At 44.9% G+C, this 15961-nt stretch overlaps 1 protein-coding gene across 2 annotated transcripts in view; it reads right to left on the bottom strand.

Moving 5' to 3' along the window:
• The window catches only part of NUP210L (nucleoporin 210 like), a 163136-nt gene that overhangs the window by 54760 nt on the left and 92415 nt on the right, over positions 1 to 15961 (bottom strand). For both annotated transcript variants that reach the window (XM_054461107.1, XM_054461097.1), the window contains exons 18-25: positions 15720 to 15808; positions 15075 to 15179; positions 14673 to 14774; positions 12660 to 12788; positions 12183 to 12310; positions 10924 to 11056; positions 8939 to 9001; positions 8388 to 8567 (exon numbers count right to left, since the gene is read on the bottom strand). In XM_054461107.1, coding sequence (XP_054317082.1) covers positions 8388 to 8567; positions 8939 to 9001; positions 10924 to 11056; positions 12183 to 12310; positions 12660 to 12788; positions 14673 to 14774; positions 15075 to 15179; positions 15720 to 15808 — 929 coding nt within the window. The remainder of the gene's footprint in view (positions 1 to 8387; positions 8568 to 8938; positions 9002 to 10923; positions 11057 to 12182; positions 12311 to 12659; positions 12789 to 14672; positions 14775 to 15074; positions 15180 to 15719; positions 15809 to 15961) is intronic.

Genomic DNA, 15961 nt, shown 5'->3' with positions numbered 1-15961 from the left:
TGGACCCTTGCCAGCGGGGACGATAGGATTACTTCTAGGTAGATCTAGTTTAAATTTAAAAAGAGTGCAAGTACATACAGGAGTCCTTGATTCAGATTACAGTGGGGAAATTCAAATTGTTATATCTACTTCGTTCCCTGGAAAGCAGAGCCAGGAGAGCGTATAGCACAGCTCCTGATTGTGCTGTATGTGGAAATGGGGAAAAGTGAAAAACAAGAGGATTTGGAAGCACAAATAAACAAAGCAAAGCAGCTTACTGGGTGAATCAAACTACTGATAAACATCCACCCTGTGAAATAACTATTCAGGGAAAGAAATTTAAAGGTTTGGTAGATACAGGAGTGGACATTTCAATCATTTCTCTAGAGCACTGGCCGTCTGTGTGGCCAATTCAACCCACTCAATTTAACATATTTGGAGTTGGTAAAGCCCCTGAAGTGTATCAAAGTAGTGATATTTTGCATTGTGAAGGGCCCAATGGACAACCTGGGACTATTCAACCAATTATAACTTCTGTACCTATAAATTTATGGAGAAGAGATTTATTACAACAATGGGGTGCACAAGTTCTAATTCCAGAGCAATTATATAGCCCTCAAAGTCAACATATGATGCATGAAATAGGGTATGTCCCTAGTATGGGACTAGAAAAATATTTGCAAGGTTTGAAGGAACCGCTTCAAACGGAAAGAAAAAGTTCCTGCCAAGGGTTAGGGTATCATTTTTGATGGCAGCCATTGTTAAGCCTCCAGAATCTATACCTTTAAAATGGTTAACAGATAAGCCAATTTGGATAGAACAATGGCTGCTAAGTAAAGAGAAACTGGAGGCTTTAGAGGACTTAGTTATTGAACAATTAGAAAAAGGACACATAGCTCCAACATTTTCCCCTTGGAATTCTCCAGTCTTTGTTATTAAGAAAAAATCAGGTAAATGGAGAATGCTGACAGATCTTAGAGTCATTAATTCAGTTATACAACCTATGGGGGCATTACAGCCAGGACTGCCTTCTCCTGCTATGATTCCAAAAAACTGGCCTTTAATGTCATAGATTTAAAAGACTGTTTCTTTACTATCCCCTTAGCTTAGCAAGACTGTGAATGGTTTGCATTTACAATTCCTGCAGTAAACAACCTGCAGCCTGCTAAGCATTTTCATTGGAAAGTGTTGCCGGAAGGCATGTTAAACAGTCCAGCAATTTGCCAGACGTATGTAGGGCAAGCAATTGAACCTACTCATAAAAAATTTTCACAGTATTACATTATTCATTATATGGATGATATACTTTGTGCTGCCCCCACTCGAGAAATATTACCCCAATGTTATGATCATTTACAAAATTTGATTTCTTGTGCTGGTTTAATTATAGCTCCTGACAAAATTCAGACTACTACTCCTTACTCCTACTTAGGGACCTTAGTAAATGACACTATAATGGTGCCACAGAAAGTAACCATACGTAGGGATCAATTGAAAACATTAAATGACTTTCAAAAATTACCAGGGGACATTAATTGGATACAACCTGCTCCAGGCATTCCTACCTTGCCATGAGTAATCTATTTTCTATCCTTAGAGGAGATCCTAGTCTCACCAGCCCTCGACAATTAACAAAAGAGGCTGAGGCAGAGTTACAGCTGATTGAAAAGCAAGTCCATAAAGCTCAAATAAATAGAATAGATCCAGAGAAGACTCTACTAGATTTGCTAATTTTTTCAACTCAGCATTCACCTACTGGTGTTATTGTCCAAGAGCAGGACTTAGTAGAATGGCTTTTTCTTCCACATGCTAATTCACAGACTCTAACTCCTTATTTGGATCAAATTGCTACCTATGATAGGAAATGGGAGAACTCAGATTGTCAAATTACATGGATATGATCCCAGAAAAATTGTTATTATAATTATTTTTTTTTTCAGCTAACAGAACAAAAAGTTTTACAGTACTTTCTCATACAATGTCTGGAATTTACAGATAACACCAGTAGTTTTGGTCAGGGGTTAATATTATTATTATTATTTTAGCCACCAGGGCCAGGTGGTGGTGCCAAGGTCATCTAGCTATTTATCTTACTTCTGTTTCTTTCCAACTTTTTGCTTTCTCCCTTTTCTCCTGTCTTTTTTTTTTTTTTTTTTAAGTATTTATTGATCATTCTTGGGTGTTTCCCGGAGAGGGGGATATGGCAGGGTCATAGGATAATAGTGGAGAGAAGGTCAGGAGATAAACACATGAACAAAGGTCTCTGGTTTTCCTAGGCAGAGGTCCCTGCGGCCTTCTGCAGTGTTTGTGCCCCTGGGTACTTGAGATTAGGGAGTGGTGATGACTCTTAAAGAGCATGCTGCCTTCAAGCATCTGTTTAACAAAGCACATCTTGCACCGCCCTTAATCCATTTAACCCTGAGCTGACACAGCACATGTTTCAGAGAGCAGGGGGCTGGGGGAAAGGCCATAGATCAACAGCATCCCAAGACAGGAGAATTTCTCCCAGTCAGAACAAAATGGAGTCTCCTATGCCCACCTCTTTCTACACAGACACAGCAACAATCAGATCTCTCCTTCCTTTCCCCACACTTCCTCCCTTTCTTTTCAACAAAACCGCCATCATCCTCATGGCCCGCTCCCGATGGTCGCTGTCTCTTCGGAGCTGTTGGGTACACCTCCCAGACAGGGCGGCCGGGCAGAGGCGCTCCTCACCTCCCAGACGGGGCGGCCGGGCAGAGGCGCTCCTCACCTCCCAGACGGGGCGGCCGGGCAGAGGCGCTCCTCACCTTCCAGACGGGGCGGCCGGGCAGAGGCGCTCCTCACCTCCCAGACGGGGCGGCCGGGCAGAGGCGCTCCTCACTTCCTCCCAGATGGGGTGGCAGCCAGGCAGAAGCGCTCCTCACCTCTCAGATGGGCAGCCGGGCAGAGGCGCTCCTCACCTCCCAGACAGGGCGGCCGGGCAGAGGCGCTCCTGACTTCCCAGAGAGGGTGGCCGGGCAGAGGCGCTCCTCACTTCCCAGACGGGGTGGCCGGGCAGAGGCGCTCCTCACTTCCTCCCAGACGGGGTGGCGGCCGGGCAGAGGCGCTCCTCACCTCCCAGATGGGGTGGCCGGGCAGAGGCGCTCCTCATCTCCCAGACGGGGCAGCCGGGCAGAGGCGCTCCTCACTCCCAGACGGGGTGGCCGGGCAGAGGCGCTCCTCACTTCCTCACAGACGGGGTGGCAGCCAGACAGAGGCGCTCCTCACCTCTCAGACGGGCGGCCAGGCAGAGGCGCTCCTCACCTCCCAGACAGGGCGGCCAGGCAGAGGTGCTCCTTACTTCCTAGAGAGGGTGGCCAGGCAAAGGCGCTCCTCACCTCCCAGATGGGGCGGCCGGGTAGAGGCGCTCCTCACTTCCCAGATGGGGCGGCCGGGCAGAGGCGCTCCTCACTTCCCAGATGGGGCGGCCAGGCAGAGGCACTCCTCACTTCCCAGACGGGGTGGCGGCCGGGCAGAGGCGCTCCTCACCTCCCAGACGGGGCGGCGGGGCAGAGGCGCTCCTCACTTCCCAGATGGGGCGGCCAGGCAGAGGCGCTCCTCACTTCCCAGACGGGGCGGCGGGGCAGAGGCGCTCCTCACTTCCCAGATGGGGCGGCCAGGCAGAGGCAGGCCTCACTTCCTCCCAGACAGGGTGGCGGTCAGGCAGAGGCGCTCCTCACCTCCCAGATGGGGCGGCCGGGCAGAGGTGCTCCTCATCTCCCAGACGGGGCGGCTGGGCAGAGGTGCTCCTCACTTCCTCCCAGACGGGGTGGCGGCCGGGCAGAGGCGCTCCTCACCTCCCAGACGGGGCGGCGGGGCAGAGGCCCTCCTCACTTCCCAGATGTTGGGCGGCCGGGCAGAGGCGCTCCTCATCTCCCAGACGGGGCGGCCAGGCAGAAGCGCTCCTCACTTCCCAGACAGGGCAGCCAGGCAGAGGCGCTCCTCACTGTCCAGACGGGGTGGCCGGGTAGAGGCGCTCCTCACTTCCCAGACGGGGCGGCTGGGCAGAGGCGCTCCTCACTTCCTCCCAGATGGGGTGGCGGCTGGGCAGAGGCGCTCCTCACCTCCCAGACGGGGCGACCAGACAGAGGCGCTCCTCACTTCCCAGAAGGGGCGACCGGGCGGAGGCGCTCCTCACATCCCAGACGATGGGCGGCCGGGCAGAGACGCTCCTCACTTCCTATATGGGATGGCGGCCGGGCAGAGACGCTCCTCACTTCCTATATGGGATGGCGGCCAGGCAGAGGCGCTCCTCACATCCCAGATGATGGGTGGCCAGGCAGAGACGCTCCTCACTTCCTAGATGGGGTGGTGGCGGGGCAGAGGCTGTAATCTTAGCACTTTAGGAGGCCAAGGCAGGCGGCTGGGAGGTGGAGGTTGCAGCCAGCTGAGATCATGCCACTGCACTCCAGCCTGAGCAACATTGAGCATTGAGTGAGCGAGACTCCATCTGCAATTCCAGCACCTCGGGAGGCCGAGGCGGGCAGATCACTCGAGGCCAGGAGCTGGAGACCAGCCCGGTCAACAAGGCGAAACCCCGTCTCCACCAAAAATACAAAAACCAGTCAGGCGTGGCGGCGCGTGCCTGCAATCCCAGGCACTGGGCAGGCCGAGGCGGGAGAATCACAGGAGCCCGAGGCAGGGAGGTTGCAGCAAGCCGAGATCACGGCAGTAGAGTCCAGTCTTGGCAACAGAGGGAGACCGAAAAAAGAAGGAGAGGGAGACCGAAGAAAGGGGGGAGAGGGAGAGGGAGAGGGAGAGGGATCCCAGAAAAATTATTGTCCCTCTCATGAAGGCATAAATACAGCAAGCTTTTATAAATAGTCTTACTTGGCAAACCCATTTAGCTGATTTTGTGGGTATTCTCAATAATCATTTTCCTGAAACAAAATTATTTCAATTTTTGAAATTAACTAATTGGATTCTCCCTAAAATAACTAAATTTAAACCAATTGGAGGTGCTGAAAATGTCTTCACAGATGGGTCTAATAATGGTAAAGCTTCTTATTCTGGCTCAAAAGGTAAAGTTTTTCAGATGCCCTATACTTCAGCTCAAAAAGCAGAGCTTGTAGCTGTAATTGAGGTATTGACTGCTTTTGATATGCCTACTAATGTGAGTTCCAATTCTTCATATGTGGTTCATTCTACACAGTTAGTTGAAAATGCTCAGCTACAATTCCACACTGATGAGCAACTGATGACTTTGTTTACCCAATTGCAAATAGCAGTTAGGAGTAGACTGCACCCTTTTTACATCACTCACATTAGGGCTCATATACCTCTTCCAGGACCTTTAACTGAAGGGAATCAAATGGCTGATCGCCTAGTTGCTACTACAATATATAATGCTAGATATTTTCACAATTTTTTTTTTTTTTGAGATGGAGTCTTGCTCTGTTGCCTAGGCTGGAGTGCAGTGGCGTGATCTTGGCTCACTGCAAGCTCCACCTCCTGGGTTCACGCCATTCTCCTGCCTCAGCCTCCCAAGTAACTGGGACTACAGGCACCCACTACCACACCTGGCTAATTTTTTTTTTATTTTTAGTAGAGACGGGGTTTCACTGTGTTAGCCAGGATGGCCTCGATCTCCTGACATCATTATCCACCCGCCTCAGCCTCCCAAAGTGCTGGGATTACAGGTGTGAGCCACCGTGCCTGGCCGACACTTTCACAATTTAACCCATGTTAATGTCTCTGGTTGCAAAGCGCAGATACAGCATTACCTGGAAAGAAGCTAAAACTATTATCCAGCGATGCCTAACTTGCCAAATGGTACATTTCTCATCTTTTACAGGAGGAGTTAATCCTCGAGGATTGAAAACTAATTCTCTTTGGAAAATGGATGTCACACATGTTCCCTCGTTTGGGAGACTAGCTTATGTACATGTATGTGTGGACACCTTTTCTCACTTTGTCTGGGCTACATGCCAATCAAGAGAGTCTTCTGCCTCTGTTAAACGCCACCTTTTGCAGTGTTTCGTGGTGATGGGCATTCCAGCTTCTATTAAAACAGATAATGCCCCAGGCTATAGTAGCCAAGCTCTAGCTACATTTTTCTCTATATGGAATATTAAAGACATTACTGGTATCCCATATAATTCTCAAGGACAAGCCATAGTGGAAAGAATGAACCTCTCCCTAAAATAGCAGTTGCAAAAGCAAAAGGGGAGAAACAGGGACTACGGGACACCCGTATGCAACTGAATCTAGCATTATTGACTTTACATTTTTTGAGCCTGCCTAAAGGCCAGATGCTATCAGCAGCTGAACAGCATCTACAGAAACCAGCTGCAAAGACAGAAGCAGAACAATTGGTTTGGTAGAGAGATCCGTTAACAAAAAGTTGGGAAATAGATAAAATAATAACTTGGGGTAGAGGTTATGCTTGTGTTTCTCCTGGACTAAATCAACAGCCGATTTGGATACCATCAGGACACCTGAAACCTTGTCATGAGCCAGATGCTGAAGAAGAGATTCTCGGAGAAACCCGAAGATCCCCTGGTTGCAGCCATGTCGAGACTGATGCTCAGGAGGACCCCAACTGTCATGAGCAACAACCGTCGAACACAGCCACCTACCCGGGGACAGATCAAGAAGCTGTCAAAGATGGAGGAAGAAAACCTGAGGAAAGTGGGACAACCAGTCACAATGAGTAATTTAACAATAGCTATGATAGTGGTGATCACCATTGCTGTGAGTATTCCTAACAAGGGCTGACACAGAGAACAATTATACTTATTGGGCATATTTATCAATCTTGGCTGGCAATAATGCCTGGATGTAATCACTCTATGATGCAGTTACACATGCTTTCTGATCTCAGTATTTACCATAATAAATCTGCTCCTCTAATTGAGGCATACCGCCCTCAAAAACCTATTTGTAAACAGAACTGAACCTGGCCAGAAATAATGAATGTACTTGTTTGGGAAGATTGCACTGCAGAACAGGCAGAGATGCTGCACAATGATTCCTATGGAATCATTATTGTTTGGTCCCCAAAGGGGATGTTTAGCATGAATTGCACCTCCCAGTCTGTGTGCCACAGCCACACTATGTTCAGCTGGTTTGAACAAAATGGTCAGATGGTAGAAATGATAAGAAGTATGGCAAGAGTTCCTGTTATCTGGAAACGTGGCAGTATAGTGGCACTTCAACCTCAAATGATATGGCCCGCTCTAGGGGCTAAACATAAGGACTTGTGGAAACTATTAATGGCTCTTAATAAGATCCAAATTCGGGAAAGAATAAAAAAGCATCTAGAAGGACACTCTGCAAACTCGTCTTTGGATATTGCAAAATTAAAAGAACAAATATTTAAAGCATCCCAGGCACACCTGACCTTAATGCCAGGAACTGGAGTACTTGAAGGAGCTGCAGACAGATTAGCAGCTAGTAACCTGTTAACATGGATAAAAACACTTGGAGGCTCTGTGATTTCAATGATGATTGTGCTTTTAATCTGTGTTGTTTGTCTTTGTATAGTCTGCAGATGCAGATCCTGACTTCTGCGAGAAGTAGCTCACCATGATAAAGCCGCCTTTGCTTTTATTGTCTTGCAAAAATAAAAAGGGGGAACATGTTGGGAACAGGCCCCCAAATCTGGCCACTAACTGGCCCCAAAAATGGCCATAAACAAAATCTCTGCAGCACTGTGATATGTTCGTGATGGCCATGACGCCCACGCTGAAGGTTGTGGGTTTACCAGAATGAGGGCAAGGAACACCTGGCCCACCCAGGGCGGAAAACCACTTAAGGCATTCCTAAGCCACAAACAGTAGCATGAGCGATCTGTGCCCTAAGGACATGTTCCTGCTGCAGATAATTAGCCAAAGCCCATCCCTTTGTTTCCCATTAGGAATGCTTTTAGTTAATCTATAATCTATAGAACCAATGCTTATCACTGGCTTGCTGTCAATAAATATGTGGGTAAATCTCTGTTCATGGCTCTCAGCTCTGAAGGCTGTCAGCCCCCTGATTTCCCACTCCACACTCTATATTTCTGTGTGTGTGTTTTTAATTCCTCTAGCGCCGTTGGGTTAGGGTCTCCACAACCGAGCTGGTCTTGGCAATGTACCCCATAAGTACATACATTGTTATGTATTACAAACATTTGGAAAAAACTTATTAGATAGACATATTTGTTTTTCTCTTCTTCAAAGCATTCTTTAAGGATGGGGACCATATCTTATAACAGTGCCAAGTACTCTGTGGGGTTTTCACCAAAGATGACATTTTCCATGCCTGGTTGACAGAATGCCAGGTGGGGGCACTAAAAGGCTTTTCCCGGGCTGCTGACACCCTCCTCATTACCACTGCCTCCCCATCTCCCCCAGTATGGTTCCTCAATAGAAGAGTAGAAGCAGAGCAGAGCAAATAACCAATACCTGAGAAAACACAATGACTTTGCCAGTATCTTCATTTACTGTCTGGATGGTGCCATGAACCACAGCTGTGCCAACCATCTTCCCTGTAACTTGCCCCCTCCTATTAACAACAGCCACGGTCTGATTACTGATGGAGAAGTGAATGATGGATTGGGGCTGGGGGCCACCTTCAGACATTACCTGGAATTTAAATATACCATTGAATGCCTAGAACATGAGGGAGAAATCATGTCTCTTTTCCCAACATTTTGTCCAAGCAACTTGACTTCTTCATCTTCCCCCATTTCTTGAACAACATATCCCATATTAACTCAAATGCAGAAGAAATGGAAGTACTGCAAATGATCCATGGGATTCCAAGAGAATTTTTATATGATGTACATCATAGGTCAGGGAAAATACTAATCTTGTTCTTTATCAGATCCAGTAGTACTTGGGTGACAGTAAATAAGAGTTCAATAGGAAGAGGGGTGTGTGTGTGTGTGTGAGAGAGAGAGAGAGAGAGAGGTAAGGAGAAAAGGTAAATCTTATTTTTCTGCCTGTAAGTTCACCTGCATCATGTTCATTGGAATCAGTGTCATTTTCTCTGGAAGAAGTCTGAATGGAGGAAACACCTTGAAGGAGAAAACCAAAAGGACAACAGTAACTAACTAGAGTCAATTTTATAACATATCATGGTCATTTAAATTTCTTTTTTTTTTTTTTGTTTAGACAGAGTCTTGCTCTGTTGCCCATGCTGAAGTGCAGTGGCATGATCACAGCTCACTGCAGCCTTGAACTCCTGGGTTCAAGCAATCCTCTTGCTTTGGCCTCCTGAGTGGCTGGGACCAGAAGTGTGCACCACCATGCCTGACTAATTTCTTTCTTTCCTTTCCTTCTCTTTCTTTTCTTTTCTTTTCTTTTCTCTTCTCCTCTCTCTCTCTCTCTCTCTCTCTCTCTCCCCCTCTCCCTCTCCCTCTCTCTCTCTCTCTCTCTCTCTTTTTTGAGACGGAGTTTTGCTCTGTCACCCAGGCTGGAGTGCAGTGGCGAGACCTCGGCTCACTGCAACCTTCACCTCCCAGGTTCAAGCGATTCTCCTGCCTCAGCCTCCCAAGTAGCTGGGATTACAGGCACCTGCCACCATGCCCAGCTAATATTTTGTATTTTAGTAGAGATGAGGTTTCACCATGTTGGCCAGGCTGGTCTCAAACTCCTAACCTCAGGTGATCCACCTGCCTCAGCCTCCCAAAGTGCTGGGATTACAGGCGTGAGCTACCACGCCTGGCCATGCCTGACTAATTTCTTAATTTTTTGCAGAGATGGGGTCTCCCTATGTTACCCAGGGTGGTCTCAAACTCCTAGGCTCACGTCATGCTCCTGCATCAACCTCTCAAAGTGCTGGGATTACAGGCATGAGCCACCAAACCCAGCCCATCATGATCTTATTCTCAGGAAAACTCTTAATTACATACAAAAAAGTTACACACAAAGATATGTAATTTTATTTGTAATAGCAAAAAATTTAAAAGTATTTAAGTGGGAATACTTAAGTTATATATCCACTCACTAGAGTAAAAGTGACCATTAAAATTATGTTTACAGTTAACTTTCTTTTTTTTGAACACATATAAAAGTAGAACAGCTGAGCTGGCACAGTGTCTCACACCTGTAATTCCAGCTACTCAGGAGGCTGAGGCAGGAGAATCGCTTGAACCCGGAAGGCAGAGGTTGCACTGAGCCGAGATTGCGCCATTGCACTCCAGCCTGGGCAACAGAGCGAGACTCTGTTTCAAACAAAAAAAAAACAAAAAAACAATGGTTGCCTCTAAGTAGTGAAATTACAGGTGATTTTTCATTTAACATCTTTAAAATTTGTGCTTTCCAAATTTTCTTTTCTTTTCTTTTTTTAAGAGACAGGGTATCATTCTGTCACCCAGACTGAAGTGCAGTGGCACGATCATGGCTCATTACAGCCTGGAACTCCTCCTGGGCTCAAGTGACACTCCTGTTTCAGTCTCCCAAGTAGCTGGGACCACAGCATGCACCACTACACATGTTTTTCCAAATTTTCTATAAGAACTGTTTTATACAGAGAAACAAAACCCCAAAATACTGCATGTTGTGCAAGAGTTAGACGCTATTCTTTTTTTCAGTCAAATGATTTTTTTTTCTTGAGACGGGGTCTCTCTCTGTCACTCAGGCTGGAGTGCAATGGCACAATCACAGCTCACTGCAGCCTCAACCTCCAGGGCTCAAGTGATCCTCCTACTCTAGCCTCTTGAGTAGCTGGAACTACAGGCACACCACCGTGTCTGGCTAATTTATTTATTTTATTTTTATTTTTGTAGAGACAGAGTCTCTCTATGTTGCCCAGGGTGGTTTCATACTCCTGGGTTTAAGTGATGTTCCCACCTCAGCCTCCCAAAGTGCTCACACGGTGGTGTGAGCCACTGTGCCCAGCCAGTCAAATGATTTTTAACTTGTATAAACTAACAGAAAAAGACAAATGATGTTAAGCAAGAAAAAGTACAAATTTTGGATGAGATAATTTCCTTACTTCAATGTGCCGAGGAGTTGACGTGTATTTTCTTCCCATCTTGTCCCTGGCAATAGCCACAAGTGTGGTTTGCCCAATAGTGGTAGCTCGAAGAATATAATTTTCAGAGTATTCATCCTGTTCCTCCATTGGCCTGCAAAAACCCATGTATTTTCAAGTGAGAAAGATTTTTGTTTTGTTTCAAGACAGGGTCTTACTCTGTCGCCCAGGCTGGAGTGCAGTGGCATGATCTCAGCTCATCGCAGCCTCAACCTTCCAGACTCAAGGTATCCTCCCACCTCAGCTTCCTGAGTAATGGACTACAGGCACATACCACCATGCCTGGCTAATTTTCTTATTTTTTGTAGAGCCAGGGTCTCACTGTGTTGCCCAGGCTGGTCTTGAATTTTGGATTCAAGCAATCCTCCTGCCACAGCCTCCCATCATGCTGGGATTGCAGCATGAGTCACCACGCGTGGCCAAGATTAGGTTCTGAAAGTGGCCAGTGGTGCATCTTTCCAAGGTGCTTAACATTTTCTGCTCATTTTAACTCTGGTTAGGAGGAATTGCCAGAAAATAAATTTCCAGAGTGAAGACAAATTTCAAGCGAATGGTGGAAGGCTCCTGAGAGGCAAAAATTTGTTCTAAGGCTCCAGAGGAATAAGGGCAATATAAAAATAGACTGGTAAAATTGCAAATACTAAATTGCCTGAAATTCCTGAATTTCTCCTTTCTCAGAGGGGAATACCAGTATCTCTGCCTCTAAATATATTTTTGAAGGGTCCTCTAGCCTGAAGCACCCTCAAAAGATATCATCCAAGGAGAGGTTTCAGAAAATGGAAATATTAATGGCATATGACCTTAGCCCCCAAACAAGGCATCTGAGGACCTCGAATGTGTGTGTGTGTGTGTGTGTGTGTGTGTGTGTGTGTGTATTTTAAGAGATGTAGGCCTTGCTATGTTGCCCAGGCTGGAGTGCAGTGGCTATTCACAGGCAATATTATATTATAGTGCGCTAGAGCCTCCAACTCCTAGGCTCAAGTGAGTCTCCTGCCCTAGCCTCCTGAGTAGCTGGGACTACAGGCATGTACCCTCACGCCAGGCTCAAATGGGTATTTTGTAGAGAGTTGAATATGGGAAGAGAGTATGGGCTGAAATGTATTCTAACAAAAAAGGAATGGAGAAAATCTGAAATAATCTAAGGGAAAGCTGACCAGGTTACTAGGAGGGAGAGTCTTATGATATGCGTAGTGGGAAGGAAGTATTGAAATGGTACTTACGTCAGGGTGACAATGGCAGAAGCCAACTGCAGTTTGAGTTCCATGTTTCTGAAGTATTTATTTTGGAATGGGCGTTTGGAAGAGCCAAGAACCCTCACAGTCACTAACACAGTTTTGTCTATTTCAACCTAGTAGTTAAAAAGAAAAAGATTTTAGTAAAGGTGTCTCATTCACCAATGGCAGTCTAACTCTTAGAGGGCAGTGTACTTTTTTTTTTCTTTCATGCTAAATGATCCTGGTCAGCCTTCAATCAAATAAGCTTAATCTATGTGTATTGTTTTAAGTTGTTTTTTAACAGTCTATTTATCTTCATCTGTTTAATGTTGAAATGTTGTTCTTTAAGGGCAGGTATTTCCATTAACATTACCAGATGTCCTGGTATACACACACAGTAGCTGAGCAGAGACTATATTAAGGAATGCTGGGGAGTGAGAATAAGGCTTACTTAATTTCTGAGATAAAGCAAACATGTCTCACCTTCTCAATCAGATCAAGCTCCAGCTCTTGTATGTCTGACACCCTGAGGTGGGCTGTTGCTGGACCCAAGAAAGCCAAACAAAGATCATAGACCTCCAAGGTAAGAAATCCAGGATGTAATGGAACTAACTAGAAGTAAGAAGATGGTAGCTGGATAAAGAAGCAAACATGCTCCAAGCATACTCAAAGCAACTATTTTCACCCAAAGCAGAATAGACAACATCTTGCTTTCTTTGAACTGGGGACTCTCAGACGTCACGTAACATTATTCAGGCATAGCATAATATGTACACTTAATGTGATGTTTCCGATCATGGTAAAATCTGTACTTTAACAAATATAGGTTGGGCGCAGTGGCCCACGCCTATAATCCCAGCACTTTGGGAGGCCGAGGCAGGAGGATCACTTGAGCCCAGGAGTTCAAGAACAGCCTGGGGAACAAAGCAAAATCCTGGTCTCTATAAAAACTTTTTTAAAAAAATTAGCAAGGCTGGGTGTGGTGGCACATGCCTGTAATCCCAGCACTTTGAGAGGCTGAGGCAAGAGGATTGCTTGAGCCCTGGAGTTTGAGACAAGCCTGGGCAACATGGTGAAACCCTGTCTTTACTCAAAACAAAACAAAAATTAGCTGGGCACGGTGGTCCATCCTGTAGTCCCAGTTACTCAGGAGGCTGAGGGAGGATCACTTGAACTTGGGAGGTTGAGGATGCAGTGAGTTGAGATTGTGCCACTGCACTTCAGCCTGGGAAACAGAGTGAGACCTCGTCTCAAAAAAAAAAAAAAAAAAAAAAATTAGCTGGGCATGGTGGCACACACCTATAATCCCAGCTACTCAGGAGGCTGAGGTGGGAGGATCACTTGAATCTAAGAGTTCAAGGCTACAGTGAGCTATGATCATGCCACACACTCCATCCTGAGCAACAGAGTGAGACCCTATTTCTACCAAACAAAATGAAACAAAAACAAATAGTAAAGAGCAGAATTTATGTTGATTGAATTCAAGCAGAATCCAACATACGTATTCAGCTTCTCAATTATGAATAGGGCGAGGATGTCATGAAGAAAAATTGCGTGCATTTATGCCACAATCACTAGTAGGGGGAGAAAGCATTAGGCCAACTAACACCGTTTTTTCTTTCTTTGTGCTACAGTTCCTGCACAATAGCATGTTCTTTTCACATCATTTGTACCTCAGTCTTCCCTTTTTAAAACATATATTATGACTAGGGTAAGTTAAATTACTTTAAGCTCTTAGAAAGGAACTATATACATATATTAATATATGGTATTATTTTTATTACTATAAATCAACTAAAAACAAATCCTTTGGCATACTGACTATGGAGTTAGGTTAATGTTTTGAGTTGTCATGTCCTGGCTGAAAAGATCATATATTCATGTTGCAAAGTCAATAGTAGCCTGGCACAGTGGCTCACACCTGCAATCCTAGCACTTTGGGCAGATCACTTGAGGTCAAGAGTTCAAGATCAGCCTGGCCAACATGGTAAAACGCTATCTCTACTAAAAATACAAAAATTAGCCAGACATGGTGGTGGGCTCCTGTAATCCCAGCTACTCAGGAGGCTGAGGCAGAAGAATTGCTTGAACCTGGGAGGTGGAGGTTGCAGTGAGCTGAGATCGCACCACTGCACTCCAGCCCAGGCAACAGAGTGAGACTCCATCTCAATAAATAAATAATAAATAAATAAATAAATAAATAAAGTCAATAGTATATTTAAATATTTAAGTATCTACACAGATGTGTGCTTTGAAACTTATAAAAATGAAACTTCTTTTAACGGGAATCTTCTGAGATCTCTTATACTGTCTCTGTTCAACTAGAAGCAAAAAAAGCGCTCCCTTTTGGTTGAAGAATCTATACAGGTTAAAGAAAGAAAGAAAGGAAAATGTTACTTCTGTAACAAGTTTTAGACACAAAATGGAATTTTTCCAATCTCCTCAGAATGAGCTTTGGCCTGAGACCATCAATCTGGGACTGTCTCTAGAGCTCACCTCAACAGAGCTTTCTGCTTCCATGTAAGTGATGGTGACAACACCCTGCTCACTGCTGTTGACTAAAAAATAACCAGATCCTTCCACAAGGTTAAACATTTCCTATGGAAAAATCAGACAAACAATATTCTGTTTGCTTCAGTTTATAAATAGCTCAAAGGAAATAATTTCTACCTACCTAAGAAAGAATATGGGCTAAAAAGATTAAAGTGAATAGACAAAAGACAAAATACAATTATTAAAGTACAATTTTTAAGGACAGTGCAACTATTATATATGTGTTTTACATATATGTATCAATTATTTTCAACACATAAGTGAGCTTTTTAATTGTTATGCTATTAATTTTAATAACTTCCCCTCCAATATAATTCCATTTAACTAGACTCATACAGCTTCTACCTTTACATCAGGGTGGTTATAAACGGTGGCATTCTCAGGCACTACAGTTACATCATCTACCAGGAGCAGTTCCACATCTATAGATCTGGCCAAGTTGGAAATTTCCTAGAAATATAATAAGAACCACAAAAGTGAATATAAACATCTAATTCTTGGCCGGGCACGGTGGCTCACGCTTGTAATCCCAGCACTTTGGGAGGGTGAGGCAGGCGGATCACCTGAGGTCAGGAGTTTGAGACCAGCTTGGCTAACATGGTGAAACCCTATCTCTACTAAAAATACAAAAATTAGCCAGGCATGGTGGTGGGTGCCTGTAATCCCAGCTAGTTGGGAGGATGAGGCAGGACAATCGCTTGAACCTGGGAGGCAGAGGTTGCAGTGAGCCAAGATCATGTCACTGCACTCCATCCTGGGTGACAGAGCGAGACTTCATCTCAAATAATAATAATAATAACAATAATAATAAAATCAATGTCTAATTCTTCAGCTCTACGGGAGAAGTTTCCAGGACTCTCTCAAGTGCCAAAAATAACAGAATTACAGAGGTATATAGTCTCAGCTTTATGTACACTGTACAACTTTTAAAGAAGAGCTTTACATTCCAATTATTTAATTTATATTTATTATATTATAATCTCCACTCACTTTTGGGCTTTTCTTCTCTGAATAGCCCACAAAATTGACTCCAATCAGTACAGTCCCTTTTATCTGATGTACTTTAAGGATCTGATGACCTGGAAACATGCAGAAAAATACCCTGTGAGAAACAATAACTTGTAGAATACGCAAGTGTTTCTAGAAAACCACATTCTGCCACAGTTTTTTCAAATGGTGCTTTATTGCAGGGGAGGAAAAACTCTCAATGGGGAAATACACAAGAAAAAACT

The sequence above is a fragment of the Pongo pygmaeus genome, chromosome 1 (genome assembly GCF_028885625.2).
Source record: "Pongo pygmaeus isolate AG05252 chromosome 1, NHGRI_mPonPyg2-v2.0_pri, whole genome shotgun sequence".
NCBI classification, from domain to species: Eukaryota; Metazoa; Chordata; class Mammalia; order Primates; family Hominidae; genus Pongo; species Pongo pygmaeus.
The sequence above is the reverse complement of the archived record's forward strand: the minus strand, read 5'-3'. Positions and strand labels throughout refer to the sequence as shown.